Source organism: Oncorhynchus gorbuscha, linkage group LG02, assembly GCF_021184085.1.
Source record: "Oncorhynchus gorbuscha isolate QuinsamMale2020 ecotype Even-year linkage group LG02, OgorEven_v1.0, whole genome shotgun sequence".
Lineage (NCBI taxonomy): Eukaryota > Metazoa > Chordata > Actinopteri > Salmoniformes > Salmonidae > Oncorhynchus > Oncorhynchus gorbuscha.
In genome coordinates, this window is record NC_060174.1 from 112,249,292 (window position 1) to 112,273,174 (window position 23,883).

Consider the following 23,883-nt stretch of genomic DNA (forward strand, 5'->3'; position numbering starts at 1 on the left):
CTGTGTCCCTCCGTCCTAGCTGTGTGCGTGTGTGAATTTTTCTTGGAAATTTGATGGGAGACATGACTGATTTAAAGTTCATGAGGGTTGCCTAATCACACATTTAAAGTTTTGGAAAGATTCAACTTTTTTAACCCTTCGAAACGGCCCCAAACACCCCAATTTAAGGCACTTCCAGTTGGCACAGGAAGCTGAACGTGAACACATATCCTCATTGGCGTAGGGTTTTACAGAATCCTGAGTTTAAAGTCTATATGTTAAGAATCGACTGATCTACACAGGGTTGAATGCAGTGATTTTCAGAATTGCAGGTCATGTATATCAAGACACATTTAGGGTGAATTTAACCACTTCCGGTTGCTCCAAGAAGCTTAGAATCAACGCAGGTAGACACCATAGTGGCCTGATAGATTGTCATCAAAGACAGGTTCATAAGACATCAATAACCCTTAAGGCTTCAGGTTGAATTTAGGGGAGCAGGCAATGTATTCCTATGGGGAGAGAAGTCATTGCAAACTGTTTGATGTAAACACCTTCTTTTGACTGTTAAGGGTTAATGCCACAGCCTAGAGATTATGGTAATGCCATTGCAGGCTCGGAGTGTCTTTAAGCACTGCACTTTGTCACTCCATCCTTGCTTTGTGTGTCTGTGAGAGAGAGAGCTTTTCTTTGACATCTGTTGGAAGAAATGACTGATTTACAGTTAATGAGGGTTGCTTAATGACACATATGAAGTTTTGAAAAAAATCAGTCCTTTTTAACCCTTCGAAACAGCACCAATGACACCATTTTAACTTCTTGCGTCGAGCCATCCCGGATCCGGTATCGTGACTACAGCCTCAAGCTCATTACCATAACGCAACGTTAACTATTCATGAAAATCGCAAAAGAAATTAAATGAATCTATTTGCTCTCAAGCTTAGCCTTTTGTTAACAACACGGTCATCTCAGATTTTCAAAATATGCTTCTCAACCATTGCAAAACAAGCATTTGTGTAACAGTATTGATGGCTAACGTAGCATTTAGAGTAGCATTAGCATTCAACATTTTCCACAAAAACCATAAATGCATTCACAAGCATTTCGCTACACTCGCATTAACATCTGCTAACCATGTGTATGTGACAAATAAAATTTGATTTGATTTACCTTTGAAGAACTTCAGATGTTTTCAATGAGGAGACTGTTAGATAGCAAATGTTCCATTTTTACAAAAAATATTATTTGTGTCGACTAATCGCTCCGTTTTGTTCATCGTGTTTGGGTAAGGAAAAAAAATAAAACAAGTCATTAAAACGCAAACTTTTTTCCAAATTAACTCCATAATATCGACAGAAACATGGCAAACGATGTTTAGAATCAATCCTCAAGGTGTTTTTCACATATCTATTGACGATAAAATCCATCGTGACAGTTTACTTTCAATTCTGAAGAAATGGAACGCGCATGGACCTACAGATTACGCACACAGGACACCGGGCGGGACACCAGGTAAATGTAGTCTCTTATGGTCAATCTTCCAATGATATGCCTACAAACACGTCACAATGCTGCAGACACCTTGGGGGAAACGACAGAAAGCGCAGGCTCATTCCTGGCGCATTCACAGCCATATAAGGAGACATTGGAACACAGCGCCTTCAGAATCCGGGGCATTTCCTGTATGAAACTTCATCTTGGTTTCGCCTGTTGCATTAGTTCTGGGGCACGCACAGATAATATCTTTGCAGTTCTGGAGACGTCAGAGTTGTGTCTTTCCAAGGCTGTCAATTCCATGCATAGTCGAGCATCTCGTGACAAAATATTGCGCTTAAAAGGGGCACGTCTTTTTATCCAATAATGACACAGCGCCCCCATAGGTTCAACAGGTTAAGGCACTTCCGGTTGACACAGGAAGCTGAAAGTGAACACACATCCTCCTTGGGGTAGGCACTTATAGAATTTTGAGTTAAGTCTATGTTAAGAACTGACTTATTTACAGAAGGTTGAATAAGTGTGTGTCATTTCAGAAAATCACAGAAATCTCAGAGCTCCGAAACACACTTAAAAAAGATTTGTCTGAACACGCTGCAACTGGATCTTACTTTTTGGGGGGAAAAAAACATTTAGCTTTTTTTCAAAAACAAGGACATTTCAATTTTTGTCCAATAAAATAACATCAACTTGATCAAAAATACAGTGCTGACATTGTTAATGTTGTAAATTACTATTGTAGCTGGATTATTTTTTATTGAATATCTACATAGGCGTACAGAGGCCCATTATCAGCAACCATCACTCCTGTGTTCCAATGGGACGTTGTGTTAGCCAATCCAAGTTTATCATTTTAAAGCTAATTGATCATTAGAAAACCCTTTTGCAATTATGTTAATTAACACAGCTGAAAACTGTTGTCCTGATTAACCTGTTAAGTCTACCCTCTACTTTTTCGAACATTCTGTTAAAAATCGCGCAACATTTCAGCGCCCTGCTACTCAGGCCAGGAATATAGTATATGCATATGATTAGTATGTGTGGATAGAAAACACTCAGACATTTATAAAACTGGTTAAATCACGGCTGTGACTATAACAGAACGTGCGTTTCATCGAAAAGTGCAGGAAAATCTGATCACTGAAAATGGAAATAAATATCCATGCGCGACTTCAAGGAATTGTTCAAAGTGAACCGAATTAAATGAGGCCGAGGTTGCAGTGCCTATAGCTTCCACACGTTGTCTAGAGTCTTGTCATTTGATTCAGCTTTGATTCTTGGTCTAACCGAATCAAGGGAATCGATTCCCTCCGGTCTCCGACCGGATGTTTTGGTCGAGCTCTCTCCAGACATTTTTTCGAGACAGACACCTATAGAATTGACATCGCCTCCTGATGAATTTTATCGCTTATTAACGTGTACTAATACCTAAAATTGCATTACAAAAGTATTTCGAAGTGTTTTGTGAAAGTTTATCGTCGACTTTTTGAATTTTTAAAAATGACGTTACGTTATGAAACGCTATTTTTTTCCCGTTTATCACACAGTCTTCATAGATCGATATCTAGGCTATATATGGACCGATTTAATCGAAAAAAAAGACCCAATAGTGATTATGGGACATCTCCGAGTGCCAACAAAGAAGATGGTCAAAGGTAATGAATGTTTTATATTTTATTTGTGCGGTTTGTGTAGCGACGACTATGTCTTTTGGGGTGTTACATGCTATCAGATAATAGCTTCTCATGCTTTCGCCGAAAAGCATTTTAAAAATCTGACTTGTTGCCTGGATTCACAACGAGTGTAGCTTTAATTCAATACCCTGCATGTGTATTTTAATGAACGTTTGAGTTTTAACTAATACCTATTAGCATTTAGCGTAGCGCATTTGCATTTCCAGAGCTCTAGATGGGACGCCTGCGTGCCAGGTAGGAGCAAGAGGTTAAAGATGCAATAAAACTGGCCTTCTTTAGACTAGTTGAGTATCTAGAACATCAGCATTTGTGGGTTCGATTTTAGGCTCAAAATGGCCAGAAACAAATACCTTTCTTCCGAAACTCATCCATCTATTCTTGTTCTGAGAAATGAAGGCTATTCCATGTGATAACTTGCCAAGGAACTGAAGATCTCACACAACGCTGTGTACTACTCCCTTCACACAACAGAACAAACTGTCTCTAACCAGAATAGAAAGAGGAGTGAGAGGCCCCGGAGTGTCTAATTTGAGAAACAGACACCTCACAAGTCCTCAACTGGCAGCTTCATTAAAATAGTACCCACAAAACACCACTCTTGACGTCAACAGTAAAGAGGCGACTCCGGGATGCTGACCTTCTAGGCAGAGTTCCTCTGTCCAGTGTCTGTGTTCTTTTGCCCATCTTAATCTTTTATTTTTATTGGCCAGTCTGAGATATGGCTTTTTCTTTGCAACTCTGCCTAGAAGGGTTAGGGTTAGCATCCCGGAGATGCCTCTTCATTGTTGACGTTGATATTGGTGTTTTGCGGGTACTATTTAAATGAAGCTGCCAGTCGAATGTACCTTTCTTTCAAAATCAAGTGAACCCAAATTTTCAAACGGTAGTGTATATTGTATTGTAATTTACACTGTACCATGTATTAGACCTAGATATGGTGTGTATGTACTGATATGTTGGCTGTGTGAGACATTTTAAATATATGCATTTCAGTCCTTGACTAATAATGTACTATGTCATATTTCATGTGGACCCCTGGTAGAGTAGCTGATGCTTTTGTAGCGGCTAATGGGGATCCTAATGAATACCAAAAATCCAAATACTGACCTCTGAGGAGGTAGAAGGAGTCAGGGAGGAGCAGCTTGAAGCCAAACAGAGTCAGGATGACCTCTAGGGAGAACGAACCACGGTCCACAAAGTCTCCATTAAATAGCTGTGTTCTATTGTTAAGTGTTATAATGACATTTCAATTAATACTAACTAACACACATGGTTTACTGCACATGTCACCGTTTACTGCACATGTCACTGTGGCTGTGACTGAACAGGATACATAGGGGTTGGTCTCAGAGGGTAAGCCGTTCAGCTCAAAGATGTTTATAAGATCGTAGAACTGTCCATGTGTGTCGCCACAAATGGTTATCTTTTCTGTCTGTTGGGGAGAAAACAGAGGACAGACAGGTTTAGGCACAGGGACAGTTCATCTGCTGAAGGGGATAATCATCTTGACAATTGGAGGACAGGAGAGGAGGAAGAGCAATACCAGGAAGTCAACAAATAACATGGATGTCTTACCTCTTTTAATGTGATCTCAATAAGACTGGGTAGTTTGGATAAGAGTTCTTTGACTTGGATCAGAATCTGAAAGGATAGATTTTATTAGTTAACAAATACAGGATTACATGTTTTATATAAGGGTTTTTATTTCATAAGGATTAGGGCAGTGCGTAAGTTTAGTAAACTAGGGGCCTCCCGAGTGGCACAGTGGTCTAAGGCACTACATCGACGGTGCTTGAGGTGTCACGACAGACCCGGGTTTTATCCCAGACTGTGTCACAGCCAGCTGTCACCGGGAGACCCTTGAGGCGGCGAAAAATTGGCCTCAGTCTACACACAATACCCCATAAAGACAAAGCAAAAACAGTTTAGGAATTTTAGAAAATGTATACAAAAAGAAAAACTGCGGAAATATCACATTTGAATAAATATTCAGACCGTTTATTCATTACTTTGTTGAAGCACCTTTGGTAGCGATTACATTACATTTACATTTAAGTCATTTAGCAGACGCTCTTATCCAGAGCGACTTACAAATTGGTGCATTCACCTTATGACATCCAGTGGAACAGTCACTTTACAATAGTGCTTCTAAATCTTAAAGGGGGGGGGGGTGAGAGGGATTACTTATCCTATCCTAGGTATTCCTTAAAGAGGTGGGGTTGCAGGTTACAGCCTCGAGTCTACTTGGTAATGACGCTACAAGCTTGGAACACATGTATTTGGGGAGTTTCTCCCTTCTCTGCAGATCCTGTCAAGATCTGTCAGGTTGGAAGGGGAGTGTTGCTATTTTCAGGTCTCTCCAGAGATGTTCGATCGGGTTCAAGTCCGGGCTCTGGCTGGGCCATTCAGAGACTTTCCCGAAGCCAATCCTGCTTTCTCATAGCTGTGTTCTTAGGGTCGTTGTCCTGTTGGAAGGTGAACCTTGGCCCCAGTCTGAGGTCCAGAGCAGTATGGAGTAGGTTTTCATCAAGGATCTCTCCGTACTTTGCTCTGTTCATCTTTCCCTCGATCCTGACCAGTCTCCACATCCCTGCCGCTGAAAAACATCCCCACAACATGATGCTGCCACCACCATGCTTCACCGTAGAGATGGTGCCAGGTTTCCTCCAGAAGTGAAGCTTGGCATTCAGGCTAAAGAGTTCAATCTTGGTTTCAACAGACCAGAGAATCTTGTTTCTCATGATCTGAGTCCTTTAGGTGCCTTTTGGAAAGCTCCAAGTGGGTTGTCGTGCCTTTCACTGAGGAGTGGCTTCCATCTGGCCTGATTGGTGGGTGCTGCAGAGATAGTTGTCGTTCTGGAAGGTTTTCCCATCTCTAGAACTCTGTCAGAGTGACCAGCGGTTCCTTGGTCACCCCCCTGAACAAAGTCCTTCTCCCTCGATTGCTCAGTTAGGACGGGCAGACAGCGCTAGGAAGAGTATTTGGTGGTTCTACACTTCATCCATTTAATAATGATGTAGGCCACTGTGTTCTTGGGGACCTTCAATCCTGTAGAAATGTTTTGGTACCCTTCCCCAGATCGGTGCCTTGACACAATCCGGTCTCAAAGCGCAACAGACAATTCCTTCAACCTCATGGCTTGGTTTTTGCTCTGACATGCACTATCAACTGTGGGACCTTACATAGAGAGGCGTGTTCCTTTCCAAATCATGTCCAATCAATTGAATTACCACAGGTAGACCCCAATCAAGTTGTCGAAACATCTCAAGGATGATCAATGGAAACAGGACGCACCTCAATTTCAAGTCTCATACCAAAAGGGTCTGAATAATTCTGTAAATAAGATATTTCAATTTGCAAACATAAAAAAAAAAGTTTTCGCCTTGTCATTATGGGTATTGTGTGTAGATTGATGAGGAAAAACATTTATTTAATACATTTTAGAATACGGCTGTAACGTAACAAAATGTGGAAAAATGGAAGTCTCTGAATACTTTTCGAATGCACTCGATATTATTTAGCAAATGTTAAGACAACATTAAAATGAACAAATCTGACAATATCAGCCTATCACTTGTGAATGACGTAATTCTCCTGTCTTGTGATCTTAACTGTACATCTCCCTCATTTTTTATTCATTTGTAAACATTTCTAAAAACATAATTCCGCTTTGGCATTATGGGGTCTTGTGTGTAGGTCAGTGACACAAAATCTCAATTGAATTTATTTTAAATTCAGGCTGTAACACAACAAAATGTGGAAAAGGTCAACGGGTGAGAAAACTTTCTGAAGGTAATGTATGTGTACCTGATAAGCACACTTTCTGTGCAGTTTCTTCTGGTCTTTGAAGCACTCCATCATCTCTTTCATGAACCTCATTGTGACCTCCCCTTCTTCCAGCTTCGGTCCTGTGTACTGGTCCTCGATCACTGCATGGTGGCACAATCAATCGACCAACCAAACCATCAAATGTATATAGCCCATTTTACAGAGACATTTGTCACTAAGAGCTTTACAGTAACTTAGCCTCGAAGGGTAGATGAAGCACAATGTATACAGGCAGTAGCCCATTATTTCTAGACATTAAAATGATGACTGCTGGATAATATATAGTTTTACAACAGTTATGATAAACAATATTTTATTAAAGTAATTAATCGTAAAATATGAGATGAGAAACCACTCACTCATGTTTTCGATGTCTAGGGAGTCTACAACTGATCTCTTAATCTCGTCGCTAGCAATGGCTCTCTCGAAGGCTTTCTGTTTCACGATCTTGTTGCACTCCTGGTACTTCATCTTAGCGTCCTTATCGTTAGGTCGCACACGCACTACCTAACCCCACAACAACAGGCAAACACACAGGGACAGGGGGAGGAGCAGAACTACAGTCAGTCACATAGCAGCTTACCACCTTGGATCCCACTGCTGGCTTGGTCCTGGATGGAAACATCCAGGACCAATTCAAAAAGAAAAGGAAAAAAAAAGCATTATTTATCTCAAATCTGAAATCTACAATAGAAGCTAGCCAGAAGCTAGCCAGTTTACTGGCTAACGTTAGTGTTAAGAGATTTTAATCAAGGTTTAACATGAATGATTAAATAATTATACTCAGAAACTTAACCATTAGGGATTAGAGGTTATGTAGCATGGATAAGGGGTAATTGGAAATGATAACCATTGTGGAAGAAGGAATGTATGTGTGTGTGTGTCTAAAGTAAGCAAAGAGTCTCATTAACCTGTTTGAAACAACTCACCTATAACTTTGTGGTGATAAAATAAGACAGCGAGAGCCCTCCCAGGATTTCCTTATCTGGAACTGTCTGCTAAGTGGTAAGAAACTATGGTGAGACTTCAGGAGTTCATGCAGGTATAGTGTGTCAGGTATGTGCGCTGGTGAGTTGGAATTAACTTTTGAACCTGCTTTGTCCTGGTCGAGAGGAGGAGATACGTTTTATAACTTTTGACGTCATATTTGATTTATAAACTGTTGTACAGGGTTCTATGAGCAGTGCTCTCGAGAATAAATGCTATTGCCTAATTTTGGTAGACTGGTCTCTGTCTATTTTATGCAAATAAGGATCTTACAAATTCTTAGGAACAGACAGAGTGATTTTAATTGAATTGGTTAATGAACACATATAGGAATTGTAAAATTCCTTTAACAGTTAGTATTCAGCTAACCACGGTTTGTGGTCATCTGCTGTCCTTTAGCTTGAAAAGCTATTGCCAGTTGTGTACAACGCGACTCAGATCAGAACATACCGGACCTATTTTTCTCTCCATATCCCCGGATTTCAACCGCAAGCTCTGGACATTTACACCTGGATCTCGCAGCTAGCTAGCTGCTATCCGTGTGACTATTGGCTTACGTCGATCCCGGAGCAAACATCAATTGTTCTGGAGCTAGCCAGCTGAAGAGTTCCATCAGCCGACTGGACTACACTGACGTTATCTGCCCGAGGGAGTTATCAAACTGGCCCCTCCGTCGCGACTTTACCAGAAGCCCATCTGCGGCCTGATAATCGCTAGTTGTCTTATCGGCTGCTATCTGAATAGGTCTATTGGACAATTTTTCTTGGGTCAATATAACTATATCTATTTTGCCACTTGGATTGATCCCCTCTACCTCACGGAACCCCACTAATGTACCGACGGAAACGCACGAGGTGGCTAAAAACAGACCTCCATCCTATGCTAGCTTGCTACCAATGGCCCGGCTAGCTGTCTGAATCGCTGTTACCCCAACCATCCTCACTACTCACTGGACCCTTACGATCACTCGACTAAGCATGCCTCTCCTTAATGTCAATATGCCTTGTCCATTGCTGTTCTGGTTAGTGTTTATTGGCTTATTTCACTGTAAAGCCTCTAGCCCTGCTCATTATACCTTATCCAACCTTTCAGTTCCACCTCAAACACATGCGATGACATCACCTGGTTTCAATTATGTTTCTAGAGACAATGTCTCTCATCATCACTCAATACCTAGGTTTACCTCAACTGTATTCACATCCTACCATACCTTTGTCTGTACATTATACCATGAAGCTATTTTATCGCCCCCAGAAACGTCCTTTTACTCTCTGTTCCGGACGTTCGAGACGACCAATTCTCATAGCTTTTAGCCGTACCCTTATCCTACTCCTCCTCTGGTGATGTAGAGGTGTATCCAGGCCCTGCAGTGCCTAGCTCCACTCCTATTCCCCAGGCTCTCTTTTGATGACTTCTGTAACTGTAATAGCCTTGGTTTCATGCATGTTAACATTAGAAGCCTCCTCCCTAAGTTTGTTCTATTCACTGCTTTAGCACACTTTGCCAACCCGGATGTTCTAGCCGTGTCTGAATCCTGGCTTAGGAAGACTACCAAAAATTCTGAAATCTCCATCCATAACTACAACATTTTCAGACAAGATAGAACGGCCAAAGGGGGCAGTGTTGACATCTACTGCAAAGATAGCCTGCAGAGTTCTGTCCCACTATCCAAGTCTGTACCCAAATAATTAACTTCTACTTAAAAAAAAAAAAAAAAAATCAACCTCTAAAAACAAGTCTCTCACCGTTGCCGCCTACTATAGAACACACACTGCCCCCAGCTGTGCTCTGGACACCATATGTGAACAGATTGCCCCACCATCTATCGTCAGAGCTCGTGCTGCTCGGTGACATAAACTGGGACATGCTTAACACCCCAGCCATCCTACAATCTCAACTTGATGCCCTCAATCTCACACAAATTATCAATGAAAATACCAGGTACCACCCCAAAGCCGTAAACACGGGCACCCTCAGATATCATCCGAATCAACTTGCCCTCTAAATACACCTCTGCTGTTTTCAACCAAGATCTCAGTGATCACTGCCTCATTGCCTGCATCCATAATGGGTCAGCGGTCAAACGACCTCCACTCATCACTGTCAAACGCTCCTTGAAACACTTCAGCGAGCAGGCCTTTCCAATCGACCTGGCCGGGGTACCCTGAAAGGACATTGACCTAATCCCATCAGTAGAGGATGCCTGTTTTTTATTTTTTTAAATGCCTTCCTCACCATCTTAAATAAGCATGGCCCATTCAATAAATGTAGAACCAGGAACAGATATAGCCCTTGGTTCTCTCCAGACCTGACTGCCCAAAACCAACACAAAAACATCCTATGGCGTTCTGCATTAGCATTGATCAGCCCCCGTGATATGCAACTTTTCAGGGAAGCTAGAAACCAATATACACAGGCAGTTAGAGAAGCGAAGGCTAGCTTTTTCAAGCAGAAATTTGCTTCCTGCAACACAAACTCAAAAAAGTTCGGGGACACTAAAGTCCATGGAGAATAAGAACAACACTTCCCTGCTGCCCACTGCACTGAGGATAGGAAACACTGTCACCACCAATAAATTCCACTATAATTGAGAATTTCAAGAAGCATTTTTCTACGGCTGGTCATGCTTTCCACCTGGCTACCCCTACCCCGGTCAACAGCACTCCACCCCCCCCCACAGCAACTCGCCCAAGCCATCCCCATTTCTCCTTCACCCAAATCAAGTCAGCTGATGTTCTGAAAGAGCTGCAAAATCTGGACCCCTACAAATCAGCCGGGCTAGACAACCTGGACCCTTTCTCAAATTCTGCCGAAATTGTTGCAACCCCTATTACTAGCCTGTTCAACCTCTCATGTCGTATGAGATTCCCAAAAATTGGAAAGCAGCTGTGGTCATCCCCCTCTTCAAAGGCGGGGGGGGGGGGGTCTCTATTGACCCAAACTGCTACAGACCTACATCTATCCTACCCTGCCTTTCTAAGGTCTCCGAAAGCCAAGTCAACAGACAGATTACCAACCATTTTGAATCCCACCATACCTTCTCCGCAATGCAATCTGGTTTCAGAGCTGGTCATGCGTGCACCTCAGCCACGCTCAAGGTCCTAAACGATATCTTAACTGCCATTGATAAGAAACAATACTGTGCAGCCGTATTCATTGACCTGGCCAAGAATTTAGACTCGGTCAACCACCACATCCTCATCGGCAGACTCGATAGCCTTGGTTTCTCAAATGTTTGCCTCGCCTGGTTCACCAACTACTTCTCTGATCGAGTTCAGTGTGTCAAATCGGAGGGCCTGTTGTCCGGGCCTCTGTCAGTCTCTATGGGGGTGCCACAGGGTTCAATTCTTGGACCGACTCTCTTCTCTGTATACATCAATGATGTCGCTCTTGCTGCTGGTGAGTCTCTGATCCACCACTACGCAGACGACAGCATTCTGTATACTTCTGCCCCTTCTTTGGATACTGTGTTAACAACCCTCCAGACGAGCTTCAATGCCATTCAACTCTCCTTCCGTGGCCTCCAATTGCTCTTAAATACAAGTAAAACTAAATGCATGCTCTTCAACCAATCGCTGCCTGCACCTGCCCTCCCGTCCAACATCACTACTCTGGACGGTTCGGACTTAGAATATGTGGACAACTACAAATACCTAGTTGTCTGGTTAGACTGTAAACTCTCCTTCCAGACTCACATCAAACATCCCCAATCCAAAGTTAAATCTAGAATTGGCTTCCTATTTCGCAACAAAGCATCCTTCACTCATGCTGCCAAACATACCCTCGTAAAACTGACCATCCTACCGATCCTTGACTTCGGCGATGTCATTTACAAAATAGCCTCCAATACCCTACTCAATAAATTGGATGTAGTCTATCACAGTGCCATCCGTTTTGTCACCAAAGCCCCATATACTACCCACCACTGCGACCTGTACACTCTCGTTGGCTGGCCCTCGCTTCATACTCGTCGCCAAACCCACTGGCTCCAGGTCATCGACAAGACCCTGCTAGGTAAAGTCACCCCTCATCTCAGCTTGCTGGTCACCATAGCAGCACCCACCTGTAGCACGCGCTCAGCAGGTATACCTCTCTGGTCCAGTTTTCTGCTGCCAATAACTGGAACAACCTACAAAAATCTCTGAAACTGGAAACACTTATCTCCCTCACTAGCTTTAAGCACCAGCTGTCAGAGCAGCTCACAGATTACTGCACCTGTACATAGCCCATCTATAATTTAGCCCAAACAACTACCTATCCCCCTACGATACTTATTTATTTTGCTCCTTTGCACCCCATTATTTCTCTCTCTACTATCTCTTCCACTGCAAATCTAACATTCCAGTGTTTTACTTGCTATATTGTATTTACTTTGCCACCATGGCCTTTTTTTGCCTTTACCTTTCTTATCTCACCTCATTTGCTCACATCGTATATAGACACTTGTTTCTACTGTATTATTGACTGTATGTTTGTTTTACTCCATGTGTAACTGTCATTATTTGTGTCGAACTGCTTTGCTTTATGTTGGCCAGGTAGCAATTGTAAATGAAAACTTGTTCTCAAATTGCCTACCTGGTTAAATAAAGGTGAAATAAATAAATAAATGACAGTATTAAATAAAGGTCAGTCTCACATTGCGTAATTTCCGGTCACAATTTGCAGACTCGTTTTCGTGCTGCTGTGCGTTTTGTTGCCAACCTTACTTTGCTACCTGACAACTTTACGGTTTTTACTTTTTAATTACCGTTTACATTTTTAGTTTTTCCCTCACTCAACTTTTTTTTCTTGAACTTTTTTTACTCTGGACGTTTTATCTGGACATGGTTCCTCAGGACTTCCATCAGCCAAAGCTAAGTAGTAACATTAACATTATGCCTTCTAATTGCAGTCGCTGTACACATAATATACAGGAGAACAATCGCCTTATGGCGAGGATAGCTGTGCTTCAAGCCCAGCTTCAGACGCAATCGTTAGGCAAGGGTAATTTCAGTGTAGGAAAGGATGAAAGAGCGTCTGTGCCACCAGTAAGTAGATAGTATAAATCCCCTCGCACAGTCCCCGCAGCAGGACAACTTTCTCATGGCTTCTGGAGGGAAATGCTGTAGGAATGCTCAACCGGTGTCGCTCATTCAGTCGACAAACTTTCAACCGGTTCTCCCCATTAAGCAATGGGTCGGAGTCAGAGGCAGAGCCTTCTCTTGTCTCTACTCCTCCCGTTAAGGGGTCTGAGACGCCGAAGCTTCCCACCATTAGATAATTGGCCCTCTTTCTGGGACTCACCCACAAACAGGACCAAGCCTGGCCTGCTGAGGAGTGAAGGACTCCATTTTAGCTGGAGGGGTGCTCTCATCTTATCTACCAACATAGACAGGGCTCTAATTCCTCTAGCTCCACAATGAAATAGCGTGCAGGCCAGGCAGCAGGCTGTTAGCCAGCCTGCCAGCTTAGTGGAGTCTGCCACTAGCACAGTCAGTGTTGTCAGCTCAGCTATCACCATTGAGACCGTGTCTGTGCCTCGACCTAGGTTGGGCAAAACTAAACAGGGCGGTGCTCGCCGTAACAATCTCACTAGAATAAAGATCTCCTCCATTACTGCCATTAATGAAAGAGATCATGATACCTCACATCTCAAAATAGGGCTACTTAATGTTAGATCCCTCACTTCAAAGGCAGTTATAGTCAATGAACTAATCCCTGATCATAATCTTGATGTGATTGGCCTGACTGAAACATGGCTTAAGCCTGATGAATTTACTGTTAAATGAGGCCTCACCTCCTTGTTAAACTAGTGACCATATCCCCCGTGCATCCCGCAAAGGCAGAGGTGTTGCTAACATTTACTACAGCAAATTTCATTTACATCATTTACAAAAAAATAACATTGTCTTTTGCGCTTCTAGTCATGAAATCTATGCAGCCTACTCAATCACTTTTTATAGCTACTGTTTACCGGCCTCCTGGGCCATATACAGCGTTCCTCACTGAGTTCCACGCATTTCTGTTGGACCTTGTAGTCACCTTTTGATACCATTGACCACCACATTCTTCTGGAGAGATTGAAAACCCAAATTGGTCTACACGGACAAGTTCTGGACTGGTTTAGATCTTATCTGTCGGAAAGATATCATTTCGTCTCCGTGAATGGTTTGTCCTCTCACTCACTCACTCACTCACGTCACTCACTCACTCACTCACAGGACCTTTTACATTACATTTACATTTAAGTCATTTAGCAGACGCTCTTATCCAGAGCGACTTACAAATTGGTGCATTCACCTTATGACATCCAGTGGAACAGTCACTTTACAATAGTGCATCTAAATCTTAAAGGGGGGTGAGAGGGATTACTTATCCTATCCTAGGTATTCCTTAAAGAGGTGGGGTTTCAGGTGTCTCCGGAAGGTGGTGATCGACTCCGCTGTCCTGGCGTCGTGAGGGAGTTTGTTCCACCATTGGGGGGCCAGAGCAGCGAACAGTTTTGACTGGGCTGAGTGGGAACTGTACTTCCTCAGTGGTAGGGAGGCGAGCAGGCCAGAGGTGGACCTGAGCCCTAGGACCATGCCTCAGGACTACCTGGCATGATGACTCTTTGCTGTCCCCAGTCCACCTGGCCGTGCTGCTGCTCCAGTTTCAACTGTTCTGCCTGCGGCTATGGAACCCTGACCTGTTCACCGGACGTACTACCTGTCCCAGACCTGCTGTTTTCAACTCTCTAGAGACAGCAGGAGCGGTAGAGATACTCTCAATGATCGGCTATGAAAAGCCAACTGACATTTACTCGCTGCTCTGCCCCCCCAATGGTGGAACAAACTCCCTCACGACGCCAGGACAGCAGAGTCAATCACCACCTTCCGGAGACACCTGAAACCCCATCTCTTTAAGGAATACCTAGGATAGGATAAGTAATCCCTCTCACCCCCCCCTTTAAGATTTAGATGCACTATTGTAAAGTGACTGTTCCACTCGATGTCATAAGGTGAATGCACCAATTTGTAAGTCGCTCTGGATAAGAGCGTCTGCTAAATGACTTAAATGTAATGTAACTGTACTCCTGAGGTGCTGACTTGCTGCACCCTCGACAACTACTGTGATTACTATTATTTGACCATGCTGGTCATTTATGAACATTTGAAAATCTTGGCCATGTTCTGTTATAATCTCCACCCGGCACAGCCAGAAGAGGACTGGCCACCCCTCATAGCCTGGTTCCTCTCTAGGTTTCTTCCTAGGTTTTGGCCTTTCTCGGGAGTTTTTCCTAGCCACAGTGCTTCTACACCTGCATTGCTTGCTGTTTGGGGTTTTAGGTTGAGTTTCTGTACAGCACATTGATATATCAGCTGATGTAAGAAAGGCTATATAAATCAATTTGATATAGATAGTTTTACATAAGTCAGTCTCATACAGACAGTATTGGATAAAGGTCCGTCTCAAATAAACAATATGACAGTATTACATAAAGTCTCAAATACTATATCAGTACACTGCTTGTCCTAGCACATGCACAGATCAAAACACCGCTATAACTCTGATTAATGTGTTTACATGTCCTAATAGTTTAATATCTCATGATTACTGTGCAGGTAAACATACTCAATAATGTCATCTTGCTGACTTTACCTTTAAGCCTCCTCTCCTGTCATCTTGCTGAGTCTAACTTTTAACTTTCCTGTCTCGACTAACCGTGTCCTGTCTTACCGTCTCGTAGTCTTTGAGTGCAGCCTTGAACTTGCCCAGGGCCATGTTGGACGTGGCTCGGCGGTAGTAGCCCTTGATGTAGTTCTGGTCTATCTCCAGACACTTGGTGGCGTCGGCCAGGGCGTAGCCATAGCACTCTGTCCGCAGGTATGCCAGGCTGCGGTTGGAGAAGTAGATGGCGCTGCACGGTTTGAGCTCCAACGCCTCCGTGTAGTATTTGATCGCATTCTCATAGTCTCGCTCTAGAAAACAACATCACATTTATTCTCATACTCTTTCTCTAGAAAACGGTTCAAAGGTTGCATTGTAATGTATACCACTGTAAGACACATACACACAGTAGGAAGTAGGGATGCACGATATAATCAGTGAACATATCGGAATCGGCCGATATTAGCTAAAAATGCCAACATCGGTATCGGCCCGATGTCTAGTTTAACGCCGATGTGAAAAACCAACGTCAAAGCTGACATGCATACCTAAACTCAGCAAAAAAAAAAAAGAAACAGCACTTTTTCAGGACCCTGTCTTTCAAAGATAATTTGTAAAAATCTAAATAACTTCACAGATCTTCATTGTAAAGGGTTTAAACACTGTTCTCCATGCTTGTTCAATGAACCATAAACAATTAATGAGCATGCACCTGTGGAACGGTCTTCAAGACTAACAGCTTACAGACGGTAGGCAATTGAGGTCACGGTTACGAATACTTAGAACACTAAAGAGGCCTTCCTACAGAATCTGAAAAACATCAAAAGAAAGATACCCAGGGTCCCTGAATGTGCCTTAGGCATGCTGCAAGGAGGCATGAGGACTGCAGATGTGGCCAGGGCAATAAATTGCAATGTCCGTACGGTGAGACGCCTAAGGCAGCGCTAAAGGGAGACAGGACGTACAGCTGATCGTCCTCGCAGTGGGAGACCATGTGTAACAACACCTGCACAGGATCGGTACATCCGAACATCACACCTGCGGGACAGGTACAGGATGGCAACAACAACTGCCCGAGTTACACCAGGAACGCACAATCCCTCCAGCAGTGCTCAGACTGTACATCATAGGCTGAAAGAGGCTGGACTGAGGGCTTGTAGGCCTGTTGTAAGGCAGGTCCTCAACAGACATCACCGGCAACAGCGTCGCCTATGGGCACAAACCCATGTTCGCTGGTCTAGACAGGACTGTCAAAAAGTGCTCTTCACTGATGAGTAGCGTTTTTGTCTCACCAGGGGTGATGGTCGGATTCACATTTATCGTCGAAGGAATGAGCGTTACACCGAGGCCTGTACTCTGGAGCAGGATCGATTTGGAGGTGGAGGGTCTGTCATGGTCTGGGGCGGTGTGTCACAGCATCATCGGACTGAGCTTGTTGTCATTGCAGGCAAATAACACAGTTCAATTATAGAATGATGTGTGTTCCGAATTAGAATTATTTGGTTGACCGCAACTTCTGGGATAGCTAGCTTTAGCTTGGTACCTAGTTAGCACCAATACAACCAGCCTGAAAACAATGACCAGTAGAAATTGCAGTCGTTTTCACTATTCTTAGCAATGATTTAGGAATCCTTGTAAGTATTAACTAGGTAGCCACTAGTTGTTCACCTATTGAAATTGAACTTCAGCTCATGAAAATAAATAGCTAGCCAGCTACTTAACCCTGTTGCCAAAGGCTAACGTTATTAGCAGCCAGCTAGCTTCATCTGGCCAGTGAGGCTCGACCGGACTGGTTTGTGTTTTTAAGCTCACCACAATAAGGATTAGGCACAATGGTGGAATTTGCGTTTTGCCTTCAAAATAAAAAAGTGTGTCATTGACAGTGATGCAAATGAATACAAATAGTAGAATTATGCCATACTTTTATTTTAAAGGCTAACCGCAAATTTAACGATTGTGGCTAATCCTTATTGTGGCTAGCTTCTGTTGGAGAATAATCAGAATTAGTTGGTAACATAGATAAGATGTTTTATATTCATTATATGCTTGTGAGTTATTTCTCATCAGAATGCTTATTTTTGTATAATACTGTTCGCCATTTGCAGTCATCTGTTCTCTGTCAGGACTAAGTTACTTGGGCCGGAGAGAGGGGAGAGGTCAAGTGTGTATCTCTTGGCTCCACAATGTCTGTGTGCCAGTCAATGTGTCTCTGTGATCTTGTCATGGAGGGGGTATTTGATATCGGTAAATAAAATTGATGCAGGTCAATTGTCTGGGAGAAGTAAAAAATCAAATTGCAAAAGAATGCTTTTTAGCATCTTCACTGATGGAAATACTCAATGTAAATACATTTGACTGTTCACGCTCGTCTATAGGTTCATTTGCATATTTTCGTGGAATTAAATTGGCATGTGTGTAGGCTACAGTATATTCATTACACATCTTATTTATCACACCCGTACGTACAGATACAGAGCCATTGAGTGGAAAATCTGTTATACAGAGTGGGTGCTGTTGCTGCAGCATTTCAACCAGCAACAGAAGGCATGCTTCAACAGCGAGTCACACACCACTTTGCAAAAAGCTGGAGGCAGTAGGCTATACATTTTGAAAACATATACTTAAATTGTTTGAAACCTGAAAATTAAATACATATTATTATGTAGCTCAGTTGGTAGAGCATGGCGCTTGTAACGCCAGGGTAGTGGGTTCGATTCCCAGGACCACCCATACGTAGAATGTATGCACACATGACTGTAAGTCGCTTTGGATAAAAGAGTCTGCTAAATGGCATATATTATTATTATAATATTATTATCTCATTGATCATCCCTAAAGCCAACACCTCATTTGGCCGCCTTTCGTTCCAGTACTCTGCTGCCTGTGACTGGAACGAATTGCAAAAATCGCTGAAGTTGGAGACTTTTATCTCCCTCACCAACTTTAAACATCTATCTGAGCAGCTAACCGATCGCTGCAGCTGTACATAGTCTATCGGTAAATAGCCCACCCATTTTCAACTACCTCATCCCCATACTGTTTTATTTATTTACTTTTCTGCTCTTTTGCACACCAATATCTCTACCTGTATATGACCATCTGATCATTTATCACTCCAGTGTTAATCTGCAAAATTGTAATTATTCGCCTACCTCATGCCTTTTGCACACAATGTATATAGACTACACCTTTTTTTCTACTGTGTTATTGACTTGTTAATTGTTTACTCCATGTGTAACTCTGTGTTGTCTGTTCACACTGCTATGCTTTATCTTGGCCAGGTCGCAGTTGCAAATGAGGCATGTCTTACCTTGATACAAAGTAACCTATTAGATGTCCTCTTTCTACATTTCTAACGGATATTTTAATCTCGGTCATGAAACCGCTCGCAGGTGCAGTGCCTTTTTGACAGCGTTTTCCGCTAGTTGCATTATGGAACGAACATTCAAATCAAAAATTTAAAAAAAATCAAAATCAAATTTTATTTGTCACATACACATGGTTAGCAGATGTTAATGCGAGTGTAGCGAAATGCTTGTGCTTCTAGTTCCGACAATGCAGTGATAACCAACAAGTAATCTAACTAACAATTCCAAAAAAAACTACTTATACACAGTGTAAGGGGATAAGGAACATGTACATAAGGATATATGAATGAGTGATGGTACAGAGCAGCATACAGTAGATGGTATCGAGTACAGTATATACATATGAGATGAGTGTGTAGACAAAGTAAACAAAGTGGCATAGTTAAAGTGGCTAGTGATACATGTGTTACATAAGGATGCAGTCGATGTTGTAGAGTACAGTATATACATATGCATATGAGATGAATAATGTAGGGTAAGTAACATTATATAAGGTAGCATTGTTTAAAGTGGCTAGTGATATATTTACATCATTTCCATCAATTCCCATTATTAAAATGGCTGGAGTTGGGTCAGTGTCAATGACAGTGTGTTGGCAGCAGCCACTCAATGTTAGTGGTGGCTATTTAACAGTCTGATGGCCTTGAGATAGAAGCTGTTTTTCAGTCTCTCGGTCCCAGCTTTGATGCACCTGTACTGACCTCGCCTTCTGGATGATAGCGGGGTGAACAGGCAGTGGTTCGGGTGGTTGATGTCCTTGATGATCTTTATGGCCTTCCTGTAACAACGGGTGGTGTAGGTGTCCTGGAGGGCAGGTAGTTTGCCCCCGGTGATGCGTTGTGCAGTCCTCACTACCCTCTGGAGAGCCTTACGGTTGAGGGCGGAGCAGTTGCCGTACCAGGCGGTGATACAGCCCGCCAGGATGCTCTCGATTGTGCATCTGTAGAAGTTTGTGAGTGCTTTTGGTGACAAGCCGAATTTTTTCAGCCTCCTGAGGTTGAATAGGCGCTGCTGCGCCTTCTTCACGACGCTGTCAGTGTGAGTGGACCAATTCAGTTTGTCTGTGATGTGTATGCCGAGGAACTTAAAACTAGCTACCCTCTCCACTACTGTTCCATCGATGTGGATAGGGGGTGTTCCCTCTGCTGTTTCCTGAAGTCCACAATCATCTCCTTAGTTTTGTTGACGTTGAGTGTGAGGTTATTTTCCTGACACCACACTCCAAGGGCCCTCACCTCCTCCCTGTAGGCAGTCTCGTCGTTGTTGGTAATCAAGCCTACCACTGTTGTGTCGTCCGCAAACTTGATGATTGAGTTGGAGCGTGCGTGGCCACGCAGTCGTGGGTGAACAGGGAGTACAGGAGAGGGCTCAGAACGCACCCTTGTGGGGCCCCCGTGTTGAGGATCAGCGGGGAGGAGATGTTGTTGCCTACCCTCACCACCTGGGGGCGGCCCGTCAGGAAGTCCAGTACCCAGTTGCACAGGGCGGGGTCGAGACCCAGGGTCTCGAGCTTGATGACGAGCTTGGAGGGTACTATGGTGTTGAATGCCGAGCTGTAGTCGATGAACAGCATTCTCACATAGGTATTCCTCTTGTCCAGGTGGGTTAGGGCAGTGTGCAGTGTGGTTGAGATTGCATCGTCTGTGGACCTATTTGGGCGGTAAGCAAATTGGAGTGGGTCTAGGGTGTCAGGTAGGGTGGAGGTGATATGGTCCTTGACTAGTCTCTCAAAGCACTTCATGATGACGGAAGTGAGTGCTACGGGGCGGTAGTCGTTTAGCTCAGTTACCTTAGCTTTCTTGGGAACAGGAACAATGGTGGCCCTCTTGAAGCATGTGGGAACAGCAGACTGGTATAGGGATTGATTGAATATGTCCGTAAACACACCGGCCAGCTGGTCTGCGCATGCTCGGAGGGCGCGGCTGGGGATGCCGTCTGGGCCTGCAGCCTTGCGAGGGTTAACACGTTTAAATGTCTTACTCACCTCGGCTGCAGTGAAGGAGAGACTGCATGTTTCCGTTGCAGGCCGTGTCAGTGGCACTGTATTGTCCTCAAAGCGGGCAAAAAAGTTATTTAGTCTGCCTGGGAGCAAGACATCCTGGTCCGTGACTGGGCTGGATTTCATCTTGTAGTCCGTGATTGACTGTAGACCCTGCCACATGCCTCTTGTGTCTGAGCCATTGAATTGAGATTCCACTTTGTCTCTGTACTGACGCTTAGCTTGTTTGATAGCCTTACGGAGGGAATAGCTGCACTGTTTGTATTCAGTCATGTTGCCAGACACCTTGCCCTGATTAAAAGCAGTGGTTCGCGCTTTCAGTTTCACGCGAATGCTGCCATCAATCCACGGTTTCTGGTTAGGGAATGTTTTTATCGTTGCTATGGGAACAACATCTTCGACGCACGTTCTAATGAACTCGCACACCGAATCAGCGTATTCGTCAATATTCCCATCTGACGCAATACGAAACATGTCCCAGTCCACGTGATGGAAGCAGTCTTGGAGTGTAGAGTCAGCTTGTTCTGACCAGCGTTGGACAGACCTCAGCGTGGGAGCCTCTTGTTTTAATTTCTGTCTGTAGGCAGGGATCAGCAAAATGGAGTCGTGGTCAGCTTTTCCGAAAGGGGGCGGGGCAGGGCCTTATATGCGTCGCGGAAGTTAGAGTAACAATGATCCAAGGTTTTACCACCCCTGGTTGCGCAATCGATATGCTGATAAAATTTAGGGAGTCTTGTTTTCAGATTGGCTTTGTTAAAATCCCCAGCTACAATGAATGCAGCCTCCGGATAAATGTTTTCCAGTTTGCAAAGAGTTAAATAAAGTTCGTTCAGAGCCATCGATGTGTCTGCTTGGGGGGGATATATACGGCTGTGATTATAATCGAAGAGAATTCTCTTGGAAGATAATGCGGTCTACATTTGATTGTGAGGAATTCTAAATCAGGTGAACAGAAGGATTTGAGTTCCTGTATGTTTTCTTCATCACACCATGTCCCGTTAGTCATGAGGCATACGCCCCTCCACTCTTCTTACCAGAGAGATGTTTGTTTCTGTCGGCGCGATGCGTGGAGAAACCCGTTGGCTGCACCGCCCTGGATAGCGTTTTCCCAGTAAGCCATGTCTCCGTAAAGCAGAGAACGTTGCAGTCTCTGATGTCCCTCTGGAATGCCACCCTTGCTCGGATTTCATCAACCTTGTTGTCGAGAGACTGGACATTGGCAAGAAGAATACTGGGAAGTGGTGCGCGATGTGCCCTTTTCCGGAGTCTGACCAGAACACCGCCGCGTTTCCCTCTTTTTCGGAGTCGTTTCCTTGGGTCGCTGCATGCGATCCATTCCGTTGTCCTGTTTGTAAGGCAGAACACAGGATCCGCGTCGCGGAAAACATATTCTTGGTCGTACTGATGGTGAGTTGACGCTGATCTTATATTCAGTAGTTCTTCTCGACTGTATGTAATGAAACCTAAGATGACCTGGGGTACTAATGTAAGAAATAACACGTAAAAAAACAAAAAACTGCATAGTTTCCTAGGAACGCGAAGCGAGGCGGCCATCTCAGTCGGCGCCGGTTATAATGTGAAGAAATAATAGTTTATCAACATTTTAAGCTAAACGTTCTGATCTGTTGCATCAGACTCATTGCTTTTTAACATTTCTTTAAATGTAGCCTTGGCCTAGTGGTTGTATGAATTTGGGATCTATCGTCCCACAACTGTCCCAGAGTCTGTTTGGAAAAGGATATTTCTCAACACGCTGACCAAAAGAACAGGTAAACTTGTCTACTATGGGGGATAGTAGATTGACATTTGTTTGTTACTGATCATCTTGTTGGCTGTAAGTAAATGTGGACAGTTATTCTAATATCTTCAAAGTGCACATCAAATTCGTTAAGAACCTCACATCATTGCATCCTTGACTTGCATGTTCTGTTAATATGATTACCATAATCTAAATGTGATTTCTGTCATTCTGAGCAACGTGGGTGGACGCCCTAATCAGGTTTTGGACCCAATGCATATGGGTCTGGCAGATTTATCAAATTTATGGAGAATTTTAAAATGTTGCTGGTCAAATGTCTAGTGCCACTTTTTCCTAATGTTAAACCCTGCTAGGGTAACTACAGTACCTAGCTACCCCATAGAAACTCTCCCTTGTATCTCTCTGACATAATGCATCCCCTCCCATCTGTCGCTCTTCATCACCCTGACAGTTTTCAGAGGCGGTGTGTAGTAGTGTAAAGCTGAGCAGCAGGAAGCTCAATTAGAAGACTATGGCCAGGTTACTGTAGTATAGCAGGGTACTGTAGTATAGCAGGGTACTGTAGTATAGCAGGGTACTGTAGTATAGCAGTAATGTAGTGTTGCAAGGCACCATAACAGGGAACTGTAGAGAACCAGCTTGTCTAATTTGACATATTTTCTCATTATTTACCAATATACTTCGATGGTTGATATGACAATGTGCAGCCACTTGCACATCAATTTATGGCCATGTAGCTGGCCATTATCTTCAACCTATTGACTTGGTATCCCGAGTAACTCTAAACATTGCAAGAGAACAGCGTTACTTGTATTACTTTGCTCGATAAATGTATCCCCCTGTTAGCTACATTAGTAAAGGCAGCGAGCTAGCAAACGTTAGCTTATCTCCCGCATAATGATCGGCGACGTGCCAAACTACCACTAGTAACCATGTGTTGTGATTTGGGCTATTCTGTGTTAAGTTAATGATATCTCGGGTGAGACAGGTTTTGTTTCCAAACGACCAAAGACATTTTGACGGGAGTCCAAATGAAAACCAAAACAGCGCTAGCTAGAGTAGCTAACGGCAGGAATGAATGATTTGATGTGTACACGAGTCAGTGGGATAAAAGTTTCTGCCACAACGTTAGATACATTCTGGTTG

General features: G+C 43.5%; 1 protein-coding gene across 2 annotated transcripts in view; it reads right to left on the reverse strand.

The window, feature by feature from the left end:
* The window catches only part of LOC124015776 (serine/threonine-protein phosphatase 5-like), a 42,860-nt gene that overhangs the window by 18,425 nt on the left and 552 nt on the right, over positions 1-23,883 (reverse strand). For both annotated transcript variants that reach the window (XR_006835217.1, XM_046331247.1), the window contains exons 2-7: positions 15,681-15,922; positions 7,355-7,502; positions 6,975-7,096; positions 4,743-4,808; positions 4,501-4,599; positions 4,275-4,380 (exon numbers count right to left, since the gene is read on the reverse strand). Coding sequence is in view for 1 of the 2 variants with exons in the window: in XM_046331247.1 (XP_046187203.1) it covers positions 4,275-4,380; positions 4,501-4,599; positions 4,743-4,808; positions 6,975-7,096; positions 7,355-7,502; positions 15,681-15,922 (783 nt within the window). In the remaining variant the exon portion in view is untranslated. The remainder of the gene's footprint in view (positions 1-4,274; positions 4,381-4,500; positions 4,600-4,742; positions 4,809-6,974; positions 7,097-7,354; positions 7,503-15,680; positions 15,923-23,883) is intronic.